Consider the following 22281-nt stretch of genomic DNA (forward strand, 5'->3'; position numbering starts at 1 on the left):
ACTGTGTGATCCAGTGCCCCCCTGCTTGTTGGTGTAATACAATGCAATCTGATTGTCTGTTTGAATGAGTACAATTTGATGAGACAGCCGATCTATGAAAACTTTTAGAGCATTCCAGATTGCCCGAAGCTCCGGGAGGTTGACCTGAAGATTTGTTTCCTGGGTGGACCAAACACCTTGGGTGTGAAGCCCATCTACATGATCGCCCCATCCCAGGAGAGATGCATCCGTTGTCAGCACTTTTTGCGGCTGAGGAATTTGGAATGGGAGTCTCAGAGTCAAACTGGATCAAATGGTCCACCACTGAAGAGAGCATACAAGCTCTGGGGACACTCAGATGACATCTTCCAGGCTCCCTGTACCTTAATACCACTGAGAAGCCAGGGTCCATTGGGCTGATCTTATGTGAAGACGTGTCATGGGTATAACATACGCTGTGGAAGCCACATGGCACAACAATCTTAACATCTGCCGAGCTGTGACCTGCTGAGAGGCTCGAATCCTGAAAGCGAGTGAGGCAAGAGTGTTCGCTCTCGTCTCTGGAAGGTAGGCTCGAACCTTCTGTGTGTCAAGCAGGGCTCCTATGAATTACAATTGCTGGGCAGGGCAAAGATGAGATGGGGTAGTTTAAAACAAACCCTAGTAGCTGAAGTACATGAAGTCATCCGAATGGACTCCTGAGCTCCATCTGAAGACGTGCTCTTCACCACCCAATCATCAAGATATGGAAACACATGGACTCCCAGCCTGCATAGCGATGCTGCAACTACCACTAGACATTTGGTGAAGACCCTGGGAGCTGACGACAGGCCAAAAGGCAACACGTGGTACTGAAAGCGATGTGTTCACAACTGAAATTGAAGATACTTCCAGAGGGCAGGAAGTATCAGGATGTGAGTATATACATCCTTTAAGTCCAGAGATCATAGCCAATCGTTTTCCTGAATCATTGGGAGAAGGGTGCCCACGGAAACCATCATGGACTTTTCTCGGACTAGGAATCTGTTCAGGTCCCTTAGGTCTAGGATGGGACGTATCCCCCGTTTTCTTTTCCACAAGGAAGTATCTGGACTAGGATACCCGCCCTTCCTCCCTGGTGGAACAGGCTCGACCTCATGGGCCTTTAGAAGAGCTGAAAGTTACTCTGCAAGTACCTGCCTGTGCTAAGAGCTGAATGAATGAGCTCTCTGTGAGCAATCTGGAGGTCTTTGATACCAAGATGGACTATTTGAAGAACCCACCGGTTGGTGGTTATAAGGGGCCACCTTTCATGGAAAAACTTTAGCTTGCCTCCCCCCCCCCCCCCGGCAAGTCATCCAGGGCAGACACTTTTACTGCGGCTATGCTCTGATGGAGCCAGTCAAAAACTCGTCCCTTGCTTTGACTGGGGAGCAGAAGGGGCCTTAGGCGAATGCTGTTGACGTGAACAAGAGTGCTGGGACTGAACCTTAAAAGACTGGCGAGCCAAGAGGTTATACCTACGCCTCTGATAGTAATAGGTACTCCTCCTTGGTTTGCCAAATGTCCTCCTAGCTGAGGAGGCAGATGCAGAAGGCGCCAAGCAGGAGAGAGAAAAGATGTTATTGGTATGTTTTTTTGATTTGGTCAGCGGCCTCCTCAACCTTCTCTCCAAAAACATTATCCCCTAGCATGAGGCATCCACCAACCTCTGCTGAACAGAATGTTCCAAGTCAAAAACAGAAGAACAGATAACCTTCACGCAGGTAGAGAGCCAGAAAAGCAAACACAGCGAAGGAGACAACTAAGATGATGACAAAATATCCAACGGACTCTTAAGAGTTCACATCAGAATTTTATTTTGCAACAAATACTGGAAGACACAAATCGTGTTTCAGCTACAAATGCCTGCTTTCAGGAGTCCCTGTGTGTTGCAATTACTACTACTACTATTTAACATTTCTAAAGCGCTACTAGGGTTACACAGCACTGTACAATTCAACATAGAAGGACAGTCCCTGCTCAAAGAGCTTACAATCTAATGGACGAATGTACAGTCTGGGATCAACAGCCGCGCATCCAGACCCAACATTTCATTAAATTACTGAAAGCATTAAAGCATCTGTAAATGGTGAACCGATATGAAGCATAAGGCAAAAGCGTACACAAAATGAAACGCCTAAAATGCATAGCATCAGTACACTGACGTGCACAGATAAAATGCTTTCAGTAATTGCAACACTAATCACAGGGACTCCTGAAGCAGGCCATTGTGGCTGAAACATGATTTGTGTCAAGCTTAAAAAGTCTGCATGTGATGAAAAACACTACTTGATCAACAATTTTTATTCCTGGGCACATCCTAATGAATTAGAAGGTCCAACGAAAGACAGTAAAACCAAACATCTCAGATTCTATGATTCCTCCTCCTCGAGCAGTAGTGATGACTCATCTCGTAATAGCAGTGGAAGGGGTTTTTTAGGAACAAGATCTACCTACGGGGGAGGGGAAGCAGAAGAAGACGGTCAGGGTAAAGAAGCAGACCTTGGACTTGGTCCCAGAAAGACAGCCAGCAGTAATTAATTTATCCAACAGACCTTTGACGTCAGTAGAAGAATCTGTCTTATCGAAGGGCCTTTCCTTTGCACCATCCCTCCAATTTAACGAATTTCAATTCACAATAGATTTGGAAAAATTCATTAGGAAACTACAATTGAAGATGTTTTTTTATGAATAGCTCATGTTCAGTCGACAGGACTATCATCAAACCCAAATCCACTTGGAGACCACAGAGTCAGTTAGATCCAGCATTAAATACCTTCAAACAAATGATTTTAAAAGATTTGGACAAATTTAAGAAGAGGGATCAATACCAATTCCTGAATAAGTATAATCTCTCTAAAAATGAAATGGTGGTGTTAAGAACATTGCAGACTGATAAAACCATTACCATCAAAAAAGCGGATAAGGGAGGAGCTATTGTTCTCCAAAACACAACAGATTACCTAAAAGAAGGTTTACAACAACTGAATGATAAGAAATTCTACAAAAGATTGCTGTTGAATCCAATGAAGAGATTACGAGCATTAATAACAAGGACTGTCAATAAAGCTGTACACGCTTCCGGTTGGGCTATGGAGGAGTGAGGAGGGGAAGTGTCGCTGCTCCGGAGCACCCGAGAAATCAGCAAAATATTCGGCACCTAAACCCAGCCTAATAGCCCAACGCTTAGAGTAAACAATCCTGTATTCGAAAGGAAGTGGTGAGGAGACTGAGTGAGGGTGGATGGCAACAAAATCGGCACGAAAGGAGAACCGCGAAAAAGGGCGGGTTGTGGAACCCAAAATGGCGGAGAAAAATTGCCGCCGTCCCCCACACCGAGTTCACTATGGACCGCGGAAATAATCACAGAAGTGAAAGCGGCTGTGGAACATGCTATGGACACCAAGCTGCAAAAAATCATCGATAAATTAGATGGCATGGAGGAGAGGCACGTGTCCATGATGGCGGATATACAAGCGGCACAGCAGCGGCTCGGGACGGTGGAGGATGAGCTACGGAAAATATCTACAGAACACCCAAAGTTGTCTCGACGGGTGCAGGAACTAGAAGAAAAAAATCGACAACCTGGAGAACCGATCGAGGCGGAACAATCTGCGCCTGGTCGCTCTCCCAGAGGCCTTGCCTGACAAAGATCTGCAGAATTTCTTGGAAACTTGGATCCCGCAAGCAGCAGCGCTCCCGGATATGGCTGGCGAATTTAAGGTGGAGCGAGCACATCGGCTGGGACAGCGGCCGGCAGGAGGAGATCGCCCCAGAACAGTTATCTTCAAAGCGCTTAACTATGCCCATAAAATGAAGATTTTACAAGCGCTGCGTGGCGAGAAACTCTTGCAGTACCAGAACCAAAAAATGTTATGTTTTCAAGACTATTCAGCAAAGGTATCGATTGCAAGAAAGGCTTTTGTACCACTCTGTTCGAAATTATTTGAAATGAACTGCCGTTTTAGCCTTCTGTACCCGGCACGACTGAGAATTCAAGATGGAGGTAAAGTGGTCTTTTTTGATCGCATGGAAGAAGCGAAGGCCTATGTGAATAAATTGCAGGGCGACAGACAGCAATCCACATAAGCAGCATTATAAGGAAAGGCAGGTACAATAAGTGGAGACTGATGTGATTTAACTTTAAAGTGGGTGAAAAATCTTCTGTTTGGCAGCAGCAAGCCCTTAAGATATAAGATGAGATGGGCTGGATTCTGCGTGCCCTGCAGATGGACTGGAGGTTGCAGGGCATGGCAGTATGGGCCCCGTCCATAGAAAGCAGCTGCAGCAAAGGACATATTTGACAGAAGACACCAATAAACTGAAAAGAATCAGACGAGTGAATACTGTCTGGTCGGGACAGTCCAGTTTACTAAATACAGTACTTAAAAAACACGTATTCATTACTGAACCTAGTAGGTCAACTGTACATTGATTATTAGCATGTTGGGCAAGATAATGAATGGAGGGATGGTTGTTTGAATGTTTGAACGATTGGATGAATGAAGAGATGAGTGAAGCGAGGGGGACAATGTGATAAGTTTAAGATCATCTGAAATGTAAAACCATTCTACCCTGCAATGGTCTGTATAATAGAGAGTCTAGACGAAGACCATTGCTCCTGTACACGTGGAGGAAACATGGTCATATGCGGATCACTGCAGGACATCCACATGAGACAGTATCACAAGGTACTGAATGAATGACTGAATGCTATTGGGGAGGCTGTTCAGGTTAGCCTGAGAGAGAGAGCAAATTTCCTATTTTCGATTGATTGACTGCTCAGTCAGAAGCGGTACCGGACTGGAGCGGCTAGCGCCCATAGTTTCATTATTATGGAGATGGAAAGCAGCATAGGACGTTATACTTAAACGGGGCGGAGTGGCACTGGCTTAACCCTTAGAGAGTAGCAGAAATTATTAACAGATGCCATCTCCTACAGCTATGAGCGGTCAAGGATGGTTGGGTTGAGAAGCCAAGGACTGAATGCAAAACTGGAATGGGGAGATTTGAGTGAATATCTATTATAGTTACTATTCTTTAGGTCAATATACTAGGTTATGCAGTGGAAGAGGGAAGCCTGAGGAGTGGCTGATAGGATGCATGACTGAAAGATATCTGAGGGACAATGTTTATGTTTAAAGGAGTGAAGGGCAGAGATGGATCCGAATAGAGGAGGAGGGATTGGGTGATCTGTAAAATAGAAGGGTGGGTAGCTCCAAGTCGAGAACGGAATGGATTCGGGGAACCAAATGGGAGGACTGGGGGAAGAAGGGAAGGGGGGGGGAGGTGGGAGTTTGGAGAGTCGGGAGGGTCTTAGAGGGGGAGGGCGTTGCTCAAAATATGTAGAAATACTGGACCGGGGGAAAGTAGGGAATGGGGAACATGCAAGTCTGGTGGAGGGGTGGAGGCTGGGACACTCTCTCACAAATCAGAGATGGAAGACACTTGAGGGTATTGCCTATAAAGGAGAGATTAGGGGTAGGATAACATGCCTAACCTAACATTTACCACTTGGAATGTTGGAGGGATCCAATCCCCAATTAAGAGGCATAAAATTTTGAAAGTACTTAGAGATAGGGGGACCTCCGTTGCCTTTCTGCAGGAGACACACCTTTCCGCGACAGAGCATGCCAAACTTAAAAGATGGTGGGTGGGTGACCTAGTAGAAGCCCTGGCAAAGGGAAGGAAGGGAGGTGTGGTAACCTTATTCAGGAAGGGTTTGCATTTAGAGATAAAGAAGGTCAATGCGGACCCAGAGGGCAGATATGTTCTGGCCTCGATAATTCTTGAGCGCCAACCTATACTATTGTGCAATCTCTATGCCCCAAATACCTTTGATCGAGCATTTTATACAAAGGTGATCAGACAGATATTGGAGCTGGGTGATTTCCCGATAATATTAGGAGGAGATCTTAACAATGTGGCAGACCCTCAGATAGATAGATCTCATCCTACAGATAGAGAACTAACAAGGACAGTGAGAGGGGTGAACCTTTTAGGGTCAGCATTGGGTCTGGTGGATGTGTGGCGAACGCTCAATCCTTTGGAGAAGGACTTTACACATGTGTCAAAAGCTCACTCCACACTATCCAGAATAGATTATCTGCTAATATCCAGAGAACTTTTTACACAGGTCGAAAGCACAAAGATAGGGCCTATAATGATATCTGACCATGCATGGGTAGAGTTAAGCCTCCAAGGAAGGCACTCTAGGCAATCTGAGAGCAGTTGGCGATTCCCCTCTCACCTATATAGAGATAGTAAATTTCCTCCATTTTTACTCTCCAAGTGGCAACAATATAAAATTGATAATGAACAACATAGATCAAATGTAACACTGTTTTGGGAGGCAGCAAAAGTGGTTCTCCGGGGAGAAATTATCTCCTACGTGAGTCACCAAAGAAAGGTGAGGAAACGAGAGCTTTTGCGCTTAGAAAAACAAGTGACTGTCTTAAGACAGCAGTATGGACTGAGTCATTCATTGCGAATTAAGAAGCAATTATTGGAAACCCAACAAACTTTAAATGAGCTAATACATACAGAGGCAAAGAAATCATGGGCCTATTATAAATTTCAGCTCTATAAGTTCGCAAACAAGGGTAGCGCTCTCCTGGCTAGATTAGCAAAGGGTAGTACGGGTCAGAGTAAGATAACCACATTGGTGGATTCTAGAGGGAAGCGAGTGAATGACGACAAGGCAATCAACAAAGTGTTCCGGGACTTTTTTACTAAACTATATGAGTCCCAGCAATCTCAGTTGGTAGATAGTGATATTTATTTGAATAGCATAGAGCTTCCAAGGGTATCGCGTGAAGAGTTATCTCAGTTGAGTGCCCCAATAGACACGGAGGAAGTGGCATGGGTAATCAAGCAAAGTGCTCTCGGTAAGGCGCCTGGTCCCGACAGACTCCGCAGTGAGTTTTATAAACTATTACAGGACGATATTAGTCCGGTTCTGACAGAAGTCTTTCAGAAATCTGTCCAACAAAGAGCGCTCCCGGTACATTTGAACACAGCACAGATCATAGTATTAAGAAAACCTGGTAAACCTGAGGATCAACCTGAATCTTACCGTCCCATCTCCCTGCTTAACACTGAGGTTAAGCTTTTGGCCAAGATATTGGCAAACAGACTGGCAAGAGTCTTACCATCCTTAGTAGCTGAGCCCCAAGTAGGGTTCACATGGGGAAGGGTTATAGCCAAAAACATAAGATGGATCCTAGCGGCTTTGGAGACAATCAGATTGGAAGGGCATCCAGCTCTACTTATCAGTTTCGACGCGGAAAAAGCGTTTGATAGAGTGGACTGGGGCTTCTTGTTTGGTATATTAAAGGCTTATGGGATAGAAGGCTGGTTTAATGAGGCTGTGCGGACACTGTATGAGGACCCCGAGGCGTGTGTGTATGCAAATGGTATTACTTCAGATAGATTTAAGATTAGAAGAGGGACTAGGCAGGGATGCCCACTCTCCCCATTATTGTTTGTTTTAACTTTAGACCCGCTGTTGCGGGAGTTGCAGCTTAATTCCGATGTGAAAGGGGTACATGTAGGGGATTTTCTCTTTAAAACAGCTGCTTTTGCAGATGACTTATTGGTATTAATAACTGAGCCTAGAGACTCCCTGCCTTACCTGATGGAGAGCCTGGAGGAGTACGGGGATTTCTCTGGTTGCCGACTGAATCTTTCAAAATCGGAGGCGTTGGCTAGTTCAGACGATTTGCGGAGATTGTGGGGAGCAGGGTTCCCATTACAGTGGGCAAACGAATCATTTAAATATCTAGGGATACAATTGGCAATTAATCCGACAAAGATATATGAAATCAATATTCCAAGGTTCCTCCAGGAGACAAAGGAGCAGCTGATGACTTGGGCTAACTTGCCATTAACTTTACTGGGACGATTACATCTGTTTAGAATGATGGTATTCCCTAGATGGCTTTACCTTCTACAGACCCTTCCTCTGTGGTTGCTCAAAAAAGACTTAGAAGCCCTTAGGAAATTAGTGATGAAATTCTGTTGGGGGGGTGGAAACTCTAAAGTGAGGTGGAAATATTTATTAGGGGCACAAAAGATGGGTGGTTTAGGGCTCCCGGACATCCGGAAATATAATCAGGCATGCCTGTTAAGGCATTTGAGAGATTGGTTGATGGATTCAGATGTTTACACACATGTGGAACTTGAGCGAGACCACTTCAGGCCTTGGCATCTGGTTTCCCTGTTACATTCTCCAAGGAAAGATTTGCCAGAAAGAGGAAGTGTATTGTTAAAGTCAATGAGGCATTTGTGGAAGACAATGCTCACATGTTGGGGGCAGGATAGCAGAGGAAGCGTATGGTTACCTTTGAGAGGGAATGTGTCATTTAGGCCGGGAGATGAAAATAGGATTTTCCGACTATTAGAGAATAAGGGAATCCATTCGATGGATAAGCTGGTAATGGAAGATGGATCTCTGCTCTCGTATACTGAATTTCTGGAGAAATGTGGGCAGGGGACAGCGGCCTGGTTGGCGTACAGGCAGTTGTCTCATTATGTGAGTACCCTCCCATCGGATAGCTTGCGCCCACGGTTTGGGAGACAATTAAGATAATTATTAGAAGGAGATGCAGCGGGGCAAATTTCAGTGTCCTGGTTTTATGGCAAATTGGGTAGGCTCTCAATGGAACGGGATTTGACAGAGGTAGCAAATAGATGGAGCATAGAGTCGGGCATAAACATCTCTACACAATTGATATCGTCAGCTCTTCAGAGTGGGGTGGCCATGGTACACAATGCAATTACAGGAGTGTCACTTTCGCACTATCCATCGAGCATATTTCTCTCAGAGACAAGCTTTTAGGGCAGGAGTATCAACTACACAGCACTGTAGGAAGTGCTATAGGTTGGAGGCAAACTTCTTTCATGGGATCTGGCAATGTAGGTCAATATCACTATTCTGGTCGGCAATTGGCAAATACTTGACCAAAGTGCTGGGGCGCACAATAACTTTAACTTTTGAAAGAGCTGTATTTAGTGTGCCTAGACTCTGGATGGGAACCACAAAGGGGGAGAAATTGTTTCTTGGCAAGGCCTGCATATTGGGGATAAAATGCATCCTACTTTACTGGACTAGTGATTGCCCACCCTCCTTTTGGCACTGGAGGAATCGACTTCATGAATTGTTGACATGGGAGTCTAGAGGGGCGGGTCTGTCGCCGGGAAGGCAGCGGAGGTTCCTAGCAATATGGGGGGCATACATAAACACTGTATCGCCAAAGGTGAGAAGTCATATCTTGAATAGACTTCCTTGGAACCAGTGAAGAGAATTTGAATTTGAGCAATGCTCGGGGAGGGGAGGGGGGAGGTTTTGGGAGATAGGGAAGAAGAGCTTTGGGTTAAAGAGATTAAAGACAAGTTCTGGTCATGTTAATAAGGATTTCCTATTGTCTATATTATCCGTGTTTCAATATGTCCCATGGTGTTACCTTCTGTTACAAGAAAGTTTCTGGATGATATATGCTAATATCATTATGTAGCTATAGAAGCATAACAATTTGAGAAGGGGGGGATGGGGGGTAAAGGGGGTCGGGGGGGGGGAAAAAAAAAGCTGCACACAATTGCATCATCACAATGAAAGATAAACAGTTTCTCATTTGTTCTAGCCCTAAAGTGCCAGTTATGTATTTTTTGCCAAAAATACATAAAAGACTTACTAATCCTCCTGGCAGACCGATTTTGTCTGGACAGCAGTCTGTTTTAGAACCACTGTCCACATTTGTCGACAATTTTTGAAACCTGAGGTCCCTAAAAGTCCCTCCTATATCAAAGATAGCATACATTTCCTACAAAGATTAGAAAATGTTGAGTTTGACAACAGCCAGTTTTTGATGGTAAGCCTAGATATCTGTTCGCTTTACACATCTATTCCACAAGATGATGCCATGCAAACTATTAGAATCACGCTTGAATCCAGGGTTAGACCGCATCTTGTACCGACTGAGTTTTTAGTAACTTTGGCAAGAATAGCATTAAAAGAAAACTATTTCATGTTCAATGGAAGTTTTTTCTTGCAAACTAGCGGTGTTGCGATGGGAGCGACAGCCGCACCATCCATCGCAAACCTGTACATGACACAATTTGCAACGGAATGGATTGCTCAGTCCCCGTTCAGTGATCTTATAGCCCATTGGCAGAGATATATTGATGATGTTTTCATGCTTTGGAGGGGTACAACAGAATTGTCGAAATTTATGTTTTGGTTCAACAGCTGCAATTCTGATATCCAGTTTACTGAACAACTCTTTCACAAGCATTCACTATCTTGACGTTGAGGAGTCACTTAGTGATAAAAAATTTGATACCAAGGTCTTCAAAAAGGAAACTGATAGGAATACTTTCCTACAAAATTTAAGCTGTCATCCGGTACAGCTAAATAACTGTCTTCCTTTTTCACAAATGCTCAGATTGCGGAGAATATGCACGTCCATCTTTAAAGAACAAGCCAAAAATTTTATGGTTGACCTGAAATACAGAGGATATTCAAGAAAAGTTCTCAAGAAGGCTTACAGGAGGGCTAATTTCAATGATCATGATCTTCTTCTTTCTAGTTCCAACACCAGAGATAAAGATGACAATATTCTCACGATGTTGATGCAGTATACAGAAGCAAGTCCTAATTTAGCATGCATTGCCAGAAATCGCTGTGACATCATGCAATCTATTCCATTCTTTCAGGAAAAGGATCTATGTATTGCATTTTCAAGAGGTAACAACCTCAAGGACATCTTAAGCACTGTTGATGTAATCTCATCAAGGAAAAAGAACGATAAGTACATTATTGGCCATAACAAATGTGTCAAATTTGCAGGGTTACTAAACAAACGAAAAGTTTCTATAATGCAATGACTAACAAAACATTTGAATTAAAACATTTCACGAATTGTCTTTCAGATCATGTAGTTGTCCTTGCCATAAAACCTATATTGGGATGACAACATGACCATTAAAAGTCAGGATCCTTGAACACAGATCAAACATCAGAAGAATGGTGCTTAAGGAACCTTTAGTTGAGCATTATATAGAAAAAAAAGCACTCTTTTGAAGACCTTGAATGCTTTGCAATTGACAAAGTGGAAACCCTGAGAGGAGAAAATCGCAAACTCCTACTACAAAGGAAAGAAGCCAAGTGGATTTTTGATTTAAGAACAACTGAACCATGGGGTCTAAACAGTTCTGTCGACTGGCACGTTTTTTTACTAAATTTTTGATTAAATTGTTTCAATTCCTTGCTAATCTGTTTTAATTCCTTGTTACATTATCTCAAATCTCAAATCTCACTAATTTGTCTCATTTTCACCATTAGTATTGGGTGGCTGTCCATGTGCTGCTCCTTTTAAGAATACGTAGGAGGAGCCTATTTAAAGTCTGACATTCAGCGTGTGACGTTGCAGCACCATTTTGAAACACTGAAAACTCAGTTGTAAGCAAGTGAACCACAGGGGTGCTTTTGCTGTCAATTTTTAATTCACTTTTGAGTCTTGTTATGAATGATTGATAATTTCACTTCCCCAGATCATCGCTTTGCCATTCAGCATTCGTTCCTGAAGAAGCCTTGTGGGGTGAAACGGTGACCCCGTTAAACGAGAGATTGCCAGTGCTGAACTTGAGACACAAGCTAAGTGCTGTCTAAGATGTTTGCAAGATTTTTTCTTGCTCTGAATAAGCTTGAGACTATAACTGTATGAGAATTTACATTAAGCGCTGAGAGAAGTGGATAACAAGTGTAAATCACTGTTCTAATTTTGTTTGAATCTAATTAGCATTACAAAAAATTAAAAAAAAAATAATTGTCAAAAAACGATTTGGAGTTTTTCTAGCTCAGTGATAGAAACGAAGTGCTATTTACATATGTTCAATCTGTAATAGCGTTTAAGACCAAGGACTCTATGCCTTTGGTTTCTGAGGGCTTTTTGCCAAACAGTATATCATATAGCTGTTTTGAATGTTATGAGCTAGGGTCAGCATTTATGAGTATTAGATTACCTATTATCAACTGTAGCTGAGACTGCATATATTGTATGTGCCGAGGAATAGTCCCTGAAACTCCTGGCTCTTGAGAGCAGATTCTACCACCATGGAATTGTGAAGCAACTGAGGCTTATCTAAACCAGATGCACTGTGGATCCGATACAGAGTGTCGATCTTGGGCAAGCCCGGGACCAACAGAGGGGCCTTCCAGTTCCTAACAAAGACTTCCTGGAGTACCTCGAGGAGAGGGACAGTCACAGCCTCCCTAGGAGACAACTTGTGGGCTAGGACCTCGAGCATCTTGGCCCTCGGCTCGTTCTCCACTTCCAAAGGAAAGGATATAGCATCAACCATTTCCTTAACAAAAGATGGGAATGAAAGGTTCTCCAGAGGGTTCAGAGGGAATTCCATAGGACTCATTGGATCCTCCTCTGAATTCCACGAGTGCACTCTCCTGATGGGACTGTCACAACTGAACCTGCTTCAACATGGAGGAACCATGCCCTCAAGAACAGCATCGAAAAGTTGGTTCCTGCCTCAACTCTGGAGAAGCTTCTTCCACCAACGTTGAGGGAGTGCCAACTTGGGTGGTAGTTGACACCGGAGTTGCATGCAGCATTAATGTCGGAGGCTGCACCACTGGCTGAGGGCCAAGCAGGGCCACAACAGTAGGCAAGGTAAGCGCAAGCACTCCCGATACAACTTATTGCATGAGACCATCCAATAGCTCACGAAGCAAGGCCCAGATGAGCTCATTGAGGGCCGACAACAGGAAAGGCTGGAGTGCCAGTTCAGGTGCAGGTTGCAGAACCACTGGTATTGACGTGGGAGCAGGATCTTGGCTACTGGGAGACCGGCGCATCGGCACCTCTTGTATGGAGCAGGAGCAGTCCTCCCAGTGCTGACACTTCTTGAGTGCCGAATCCTTCTACACCCTGGAGCTCCCGGCACCATGCTTTGAGGACGACCGACGACAATGCATCTTGGCGTTCGCCCGAAGTGTGTCACCAAGGCTCCTCAGTGCCAACGAGGTCTACGTCAAATCCACATGTCGCCTCAGGGTTGGGTCTGACGATGGACGGTCCCGGGGGCCCTGCACAGCAGGAGGCAGATGAAGACTCACTCGATGCTTCACTGCTCCCAGTGTCTAAGGGCCTAGCAGCAACCATGCTTACTGATGCCCCCGATGCAACGCTCGATATCGATGCAGACATCGAAGAACCGGACACGGTTCCAAAAATCTTCTCACACTGAACCTCTCTGGAAATCTGGGTCTTCTTCATGCGAAGACAGAGAACACAGTTAGTGGGGCTATGGTCAGGCCCAAGACAATAGACACCAAGAATGGGTGTCTTTCCCAGAGATTGTCTGATTGCACCAGGTACAGCGCTTAAAGCCACTGGGAACTTTCGTGGACATGGAACGAAAAAATTCTTCGGCTAAATTAAAGTGATGGTGCTTGAAAAAGGGGTAAGGTACAAAAAAATTAAAAAAAAGGGAAAGTTCCCGGCCGAAGTCAAGGTCTATAAGCGGCCCGATGACAATGAAAAAGAAAGGAAACAAACCCGGGGAAAATAAACTAAAAACTTAAGGGAAACAAAAAAAGAAGGCTCCACACCAGGAACAGAATAATAGAAGAAAATTTTTTTTTTTTTTTTTTAACTAGCCGAAAGACACCAAAAAAGCTCTTTAGGACTGAGCGGTGTGAGGAGATGGTAAAAAAACAACACGGTAGAATAGGCACAGATCACATTCTCACGGCAGGCAGGAATGCACTCGCGCATATGCAGTGGAGCATGTCTCACGCTCCACAAAGCTCTATTTATACTTTTATAAATCCCAGACCGGGCAAAGCGGGTCAGCATCACCCATTTGCGAGAATCTATAAAAGCCTGTTTGTGCTCGGAGAAACAAGTACATATAGTGTGTATGTGCTTTATGTTTTCACAAACCAAGGACAGAAGTTCCCATGTATGGATAAAATAAGCCAGGAAATCTGGATATATTAGAGTGTAAATGTCTATGGGAAAATTAAGGGAAATATGTGCATACTTTCCCTTTTAAAAACCGATGTAGCTTATACATGTATTCAATGTGTACACTGTGTGTTTTATAAAATTACCCTCTAAAAATATAAATGAAATACCATCCACATCTTATCACCACATCTGTTCCATTGGACAGTACTACAGGCAATAAAAACATACCAATTAAAGGTTCTCTGCAGGGTTCTTTAATGTAGTCTGCAAGTGTTTTTATTTCATTTCTCATCGTCATTCCTAGAAACATCTCTGTAAAAACATATTTAGATTTTAGAAATATAGTATATTTACCACTCCATGTTAACAAAAACAAGCCAGTACAGAATATAAGGATAGGGATGAAAAAAGGTTCAAAGCTTAATCCTATATAATAATTTGCACCTTCGTCTGGATGCCTGGGTTTGTAACACAGTTCCCACTGGTCTGCCCTGGGGATGACGTCACAGGGCGGACCAATGGGAAGTGAGAGGGAAGGGAACCCAGCACCAGCAACCGGAGGTGAGTACAGAATCGCCCTTCCGAGTTCCATGACCCCCTACCTCCCTCCCTCCTTCCACTCGCGACAGAGTTCCATGGCCCCTCTCTCTCCTCCGAGTTCCACACCCCCCTACCTCCCTCCCTCCCTTCCACTCCCGTCCGAGTTCTACGCCCCCCCCCCCCAAGTTCCACCGCCCAGAGCCTCCCTCCCTCTCTCTCTGGCCTCCAACTGTAAGCAGAACGTGTGCGGCTGCCCCTCCACTTCGTAAGTGCCAGCTGTTCTTTAAAACATTTTACCTCCTGGTCCGCCGGCAACAGTGAACTCGAGCAGGCACGGTATGGCGCTTCACACTGCCTTCGCTTATGTTTCAGCTGTGCCTCTAGTCCCGCCCTCATTTCCTGTTTGCGGAAGAGCGGGACCAGAGGCACAGCTGAAACAGAAGCGATACCGAAGGCAGTCTGAAGCGCCATTCCGTGCCTGCTCAAGTTCACTGTTGCCGGCAGACCATGAGGTAAAAAGTTTTAAAGAACGGCCGGCACTTACGAATGGGGGGGGGGGGGGGGGGGCAGCCGCACACGTCCTGCTTGCACTTGGAGGCCACAGAGAGAGAGAGAGGGAGGCATAGGGTTGTGCAACTCAGACGACAGTGGGTGCATGGAACTCGGAGGGCATGGGACGAGGGGGCACGGGACGAGAGGGGAGAGGGTCCTGGAACTCAACCGGGGGGGGGGGGGGGGGCGGTCCTGGAACTCGAAGGGGAGGGGTTCCTGGAACTCAGAGAGGGAGGGAGGCAGGTAGGGGGGCATGGAACTCGGAGGGGGCCCTGGAACCTTGCTAGCACCCGTTTCCTTTCTGTTGGAAACAGGCCTCTTTTACTAGTTATACATAATTGAATGCAAGTATAAAAGGGTACCCAATGGTACATATAATCCAAAGACAACAAAAATGCAATACAAAGTTACCTAGAGAAACCCCTAAAATATACTAGAAAAAGCATTCCAACATTTGTTATCTTATATGCATTCTTTCACCTTATAATTTGGCAACATTTAAGACTAACCAATAGAAAGTATCCATTTCACCAATACATGGCAAGACAACAAAGATGCTTACCACAGACAGCAGGATAATCAACCACCTAAGCAGGTGACATCAATTAATGGTGCCAACATGAAATAGCTCTTTCAGAACTGCCACCCCATGTCTGCAAATGGGTCAACTCTAATGTAAGAGATGAAAGTATGTGTGGGTGTATTCGGCTGTCTACAGAAAATTCTGTTATAGATTAGCAACACTGCTTTCTCTGTTGACAAGCAGGATAAATCAGCCACACTAGGAGGGAGTTTCAAACTGAGGGTTTCTCTATGCAGTTTGCTATAGAATGCAATAGAACAGTACTGTATCCTGCCATACAGTTTGTCCTTAATAGATATTGAGACGACCAGGCAATCCAGGAAGAGTGTAAAACTACTGGGTAGAGAATGACACGGGAACAAGGACCCACGGTAACCGCGGATGGGAAAGGGGACAGATCTCATGGGGACTGGGGGCAGGGATGAGACAGAGCCCATGGGGACAGGGAAAAACTTTGTCCTCGTGTCATTTTCTACTTTGAAGCCTGTTAGCGAACTGGACTGTTATTTATGTTTGAGTGATGCAGATGACAATATTTTGATTTTTTGGAAAAATAAGAAAAAAATGCTGGCCATAACTAGCAAAATTTGCATGGGGGATCCAGTACATTCCTGCTACCAGCACATCTTCTAAAAGACACCTTCTATTGCAGGAAGGACTGTGGAAGACAAGAGAGTTGGACTGAATCCTGAGACTGTTGATGACTATTCATTCACAGATTAAAAAATCATAACAGTGCTTCATAGGTCATATTTCTCCCCCGCTACGGCAAACAGAATTGGTTGTATTTTGTACCCCTGGACATTTTAACAGAGTGGATTAGGGTTCTTTGAAGTAGTAGAAGTCAGCAATTGTTGGGGTTGGAAGGGTAGAGGGTGGTGGGGGGGAGGGTTATTATAGTTGCTTATTATTATTGTTTTCTACTTGTGATTTATAAACAGTTGCACAGCATATTGTTCCATTTTATAATTCAATAAAAATACAGATGAGCTTTTATTCCATCAGCGGCCAACCTTTCACACATCAAGAACCAAGTCAAATTGTTTAGGGAAGGATTGGGGGGGGGGGGGGAAGGGAAGGATTTCCCTCCATCTCAGGGTTACATTGTGCATAGACAGAGGACTAGGGAAGGCTACTGAGTCCATGTCCCAACCAATGTTTTGACCACACAACATCAGAGAGCTTGAGGGTGAAACTAGATATTGGCTTGTTTTGGTCCTTTCAATCAAATAAGTCATTTTGCTGCCACCTATGTAGCCTCCTCCTGATCTCCTACCCATTCCCCCTCATCTCACAGCCCAAGACCTCCCCATTATCTCACACTTTGCCTCCTCCACTCCCCACAAAAAGAAATAGTGACTGGGCCTCAAAATAATGCCTCCCAACCCTCCACCAGAATGGGGATTAGCTGCCCAACATAAACCCCTATAAGAATGACAGGAGCTTAATGGCCTAAGCATAACACCTTCTGCCTAACTCCTTGTATTTATTTTGCTCCTCTCCCAATTCCCTTTCTCTCATTCCCTCCCCCCCCCCCCCCCCCCCCCATTTTCTGCAACCCAAATCTCTCCTTCTGATCACTACGTCCTCCTCTCTATCTAGTACTAGTATCCCCCGGTCCATCATTTTACTTTTCTACCCTTACGCTTTTTTCGCTTTCATACCTGCTTCCTCTTATCCTCTCCCCTACCCCACCCCCAGCTTTCACACAATACCCCGTCTGGCTTTCACATGCACTTCATCATTCCTGTTTCTGTCTTTGAAATCCAATTCTCCCCCATTACCATTTCTGGCTCTCGCACCCCTCCAACTTCCATCACACCATACCACTGGTTTTCATTCTCTTCCTGTTCCTTATTAACAGATTTAGGTATTTCTTTCCCTCACCCTCAACCACCTCTGGTTCTGTCATCCACAGCTCTATCACCAACCCAATTCCACTTCATCGCCTTTGGCTCTGTTATGCTCAGAGGGGCATAACTGAAAGAGACCTCCAAGTTTTGTTGAGGACGTCCTCACAAAACATCCCGATGGAGGGGCGGGGAAACCTGTATTATCGAAACAAGATGGACGTCATCTTACATTTCGATAATACGGTCGGGGACGCCCAAATCTTGAAAATTTGGTGACCCCTAGACTTGGCTGTTTCTGATTTTCGGCGATAATGGAAACCAAGGACGCCCATCTCAGAAACAACCAAATGCAAGCCATTTGGTCGTGGGAGGAGACAGCATTTGTAGTGCACTGGTCCCCCTCACATGCCAGGACACCAACCGGGCACCCTAGGGGGCACTGCAGTGGACTTCATAAAATGCTCCCAGGACATAGCTCCCTTACCTTGTATGCTGAGTCCCACAAAACCCCTCTAAAACCCACTACCCACAACTGTACACCACTATCATAGTCCTTATGGGTGAAGGGGGGCTAGATGTGGGTACAGTGGGTTTGTGGTGGGTTTTGGAGGGCTCACTGTTTCCTCTACAAATGTAAGAGGGAGAGAGGGGGATGGGCCTGGGTCCGCCTGCCTGACGTGCACTGCACCCACTAAAACTGCTCCAGGTACTTGCATACTGCTGTGATGGACCCCAGTATGACATCTGAGGCTGGCAAAAATATTTTTGAAGATGTTTTTTGAGGGTGGGAGGGGGTTAGTGACCACTGGGGGAGTAAGGGGAGGTCATCTGGTCACTTCGTCAACCTTTTTGTGCCTTGGTCGTAAGAAAAACAGGACGAGGTAAAATCGTCCAAGTGCTTGTCAGGGACGCCCTTTTTTTCCCCATTATGGGTCGAGGACGTCCATGTGTTATGCATGCCCAAGTCCCACCTTCGCTATGCCTCCGATACACCACCTTGAACTTTGGCCGTCCCTGCGACGGAAAGCAGTTGGGGACGTCCAAAATCGGCTTTTGATTATACCGATTTGGACAACCCTGTGAGGACGCCCATCTTCCGATTTGTGTCGAAAGATGGGTGTCCTTCTCTTTCAAAAATGAATCTGTCACTCTCTCTTCATTATCTCCAATCTACCCTCACACTCACCCTGCTACAAATTTCTAGCTTTTTCAGTCCCCCTATTAAAACATTTTGTTTTAACTTCACACTCTTCCTCCTCTGGATTTCTTGCACCATCTATTGCCATTACTCCAAGCTTTTCTGAAGCCCTAGTGCCCCCCATCCTTAGCTTACAAAGAACTTAACTCCCCTCAAACTATATCAACATGCAAACCTTCCATCTGCATCCCTGTCTTTCTCTATTCCCCCACCATAAGCCTTGATCCCTCACACATGGCAGCAGGAATCTTGGGAAGATTTAAAGCACCAGAAAAGTCAGCAATGCAAATTTGACTAAGGTAAAAGCTGGGGTGACAGCATGGCCCCCCTCTGGACCACTCCAATAATATTCCCTAACCACAAATTATAGCTAACCTAGGGCCAGATGCACTAAACTAACGAGCCAATAACGAGCCATTAACGAACAAGTAGTAAACCGTGGCATGCACTAAACAGTTTTTTCCGACAGCGATACCAAGGAAAACAGAATACAAACGAGTAACTACCATTGTAATGTGGACTATTCGGGATGCACTAACCATACTGACGATTGCACAGACTCATTTATCATGATATATTTAACGTGTGGTCAGAGCTGTCGGTAAGGCCAGAGCTGTCATACAGACACGTCATAACACGTCCTTGCCCCCCGCCTGAGGTTGCCGCTACTCCCCGCTCCCCCCTGCATTAAAAAAATCGTGATTTTAAGTAGTCCCGGCCCCCCTCCCTCCCTTTCTAAACAGCTCCCGCCATCCTCCGCCCCGTGCCCCGCCCCCTGAGGTCGTCGACGCTGCTCCCCGCCTCCACCGGGCCCCCCCCCCCCCCCGTGTTACCGGGCCCTCGCAGCGCTTCTCACCTCTGTGTGAAGGCACTGCGACGGCAAGAACAGCTGATCCTCTTCGCTGAAGAGTCTTCGGATGTCCCTCCTTTCATCCAGGGCCCGCCCTCATCTGACGGCAACTCTCACTCCTCCAGGTCCTCTGATGTTGTTTGTAGGGAATCCCCTGAACAATGACCCTCCTCAGTGTCAGAAGGGCCCGAAAATTCCTCCCCCGTGTCCATGGCTTCCAAGCGTGGCCTCTTTGAGAGATTAGAGGAGGAAACATGCAGGGTACCCTGAGTCCAAGGCTGCATGTCTGCCGCAGCGAGCCTCCCCGCACTCTTCATCTGAAAAGCCCTGTGCATCAAAAGCACAAACTCCGGGGAAAAGGGTAGCACTGCCTCGTCCACCCCCGAGGAAGACGGTCCGGGCAAAACTCCTCCCGCCAAGCCTGACAGCGGGGGCGCCCAGCGCACCGCCCGCATCTGCCCTCACCACGTGGGGTGATGAAAAAAATGGTGGAGGCGCATGCTGAAAGCTGAAATGGCATTCCAGCCAAAACAGCGTCGGCCCCAACACCACCGTCCCCTGCCGAGTGATGGGCCGAGGGATCCGCAACTTGCCCGCCCCGTGAGCTGGGAACTCCCTCTTTGACTGCCTGCTCCTTCAGGCATGCCTCACAGGCTCCTGACGCTGCTCTGCGGTTCCCACACCGCGAGCAGCGCTTAGCAGACTCAGACGGAGCTGACATCCCTGCAGCTACGTCGAACACAGACCTCCCACACACTACCGACTGACCTCGGTCCAGCGCCCAATTTTGGTCTGAGGGAAATATCCCTACACTGCCCCAAATGTTTTTTTTTTAACCTTTATGAAGAGGCAGGAGAGAAACGGAGCCGGACCCTAAACCCAGAAGGAAATTTGGGAGGCTGGTAGGGGAGGAGGGAAGGGACCTGGCACCACCAGGTATAACCAAAGCTCCTCAACCGCACTACAAGCTCAACAGTACCCGAGGGAACGGGAAAGGAGCCAGATCACTACAGAGCTGCACTGGTATGACCCCTCCACCTGCTAGATAGAGAGAATACTGAGGTTTGGATGGCTGCACATGACCACATATAGCAAACCTCGGAGTTCTCTCTATCTCCATCTGATGCTTGAGGGACATAACCCACAAGTCTCTGGATTGATCTGTGGGACGCAATGGAAACATGGGAAAATTAGGTTCTTACTTTGGTAATTTTCTTTCCTTTAGTCATAGCAGATGAATCCATTACAAATGGGTTGTGTCCACCTACCAGCAGAGGGAGATAGAGAGCACTGAAAACCATAGTGCCTCTTGGCCAGTTAGCTCCATCTGCCTCTCAGTATTTGAAGCTTCCAAAGCAGTGTTACACCGCAAAGTAGAATAACATGAACTTTCCCTCACAGCGAACGAACGCCCCAGAACAGGAGCAGTAATTCAAAGGAGGGACAAACAACCTCCTGTAACAGAACAGAAATCCTGACGACTGTTTTCCAACTTCTCCCAATGAGGGAGCATATCTACAGGAAAAACTGAACCCAAAACAGCATTAATCAATCAATCAATCAGGGAGGGCTCATGGATTCATCTGCTATGACTAAAGGAAAAAAAATCACCAAGGTAAGAACCTAATTTTCCCTTCCTTGTTATCAAGCAGATGAATCCATTACGAATGGGATGTATCAAAGCCCACCGTATCTAGGAATTGAACAAGCCACACCACGCGCCAGCACTTGTGCTCCAAAATGCGCATCCCTCCTGGCAGCCACATCCAGCCTGTAATGTCAGGCAAATGAGAGCTTAGAAGCCCATGTTGCTGCACTGCATATCTCTTGAAGAGAGAGTGCTCCAGTTTCAGCCCAAGAAGAGGAAATCGCTCTTGTGGAATGTGCCTTAAAGGCTTCAGACGGAGGCCACCAGACAGCAGATATGCTGAAAAAATAGCTTTAGACGCTGGAGACCCTCTGCGAGGACCTGACAACAAAATAAAAAGGTGATCAGAGGTCCTGAAAGCATTTGACATACGCAGAGACTGCAACAGAGCCCTTCGTACATCTATAAGGTGCAACTGCAGAAATGGGTCTCGACAGGACAGCACCTGGAGCTCAGACACCCGTCTCGCCACCAAAAAGACTGTCTTTAGGGTCACATCCTTCTCCAAAGCTTGCCTAAGCGGCTCGAAGGGCGAACACTGAAGGGCCTTAACTAACCCCAGGTTCCAGGCCAGACACGGAGCCCGCACTGGAGGACGAAGCCGAAGCATCCCTCTAAGAAACCGTGCCACCTCCAGATAAGCAGCTAGGGAGAGGCCAGCCACCTTCCCCCGAAAACATGCTAAGGCTGCGCCACTCTCTGAAGTGAAATTTACCCTTCTGTGCTTGTCTTGCGGCCAACTGTCTGGGGAAAAAAACGCCCAACGGCAATCCCGGGCCGGTCTCCACCGGAGGGGAACCAGGTAGCAACGCAGAGTCAGACATCTGCGGCAGAGCTCTTTTAACATGAACGCTTTATGTAAAAGCAACACAAACAGGGGAGAAAGGCTCACCCTGGCCTCCCGGTTCCAATCCGGGGTAAGAAGCTCCTCTGGTAGCCTCCATCCGAGGCTCCCCTCCGGCCTCAAACCCCTCCGCTCCTGCGGGGGTCGAGCCCTACGGCGCATCCAAGATGGCGCCCGCTGCCAGCTCCACCGAGCGGGAAGAAACCTCGCTCGCCATGCTCGGGCCGA

General features: G+C 46.3%; 1 protein-coding gene across 1 annotated transcript in view; it reads right to left on the reverse strand.

Annotated features, from left to right (window-relative positions):
• The window catches only part of LOC115474425, a 439537-nt gene that overhangs the window by 371553 nt on the left and 45703 nt on the right, over positions 1 to 22281 (reverse strand). The window contains exon 4 of the mRNA XM_030209885.1: positions 14214 to 14297. Within this exon, the coding sequence (XP_030065745.1) occupies positions 14214 to 14297 (84 nt within the window). The remainder of the gene's footprint in view (positions 1 to 14213; positions 14298 to 22281) is intronic.

This window comes from Microcaecilia unicolor, chromosome 1 (genome assembly GCF_901765095.1).
Source record: "Microcaecilia unicolor chromosome 1, aMicUni1.1, whole genome shotgun sequence".
NCBI classification, from domain to species: Eukaryota; Metazoa; Chordata; class Amphibia; order Gymnophiona; family Siphonopidae; genus Microcaecilia; species Microcaecilia unicolor.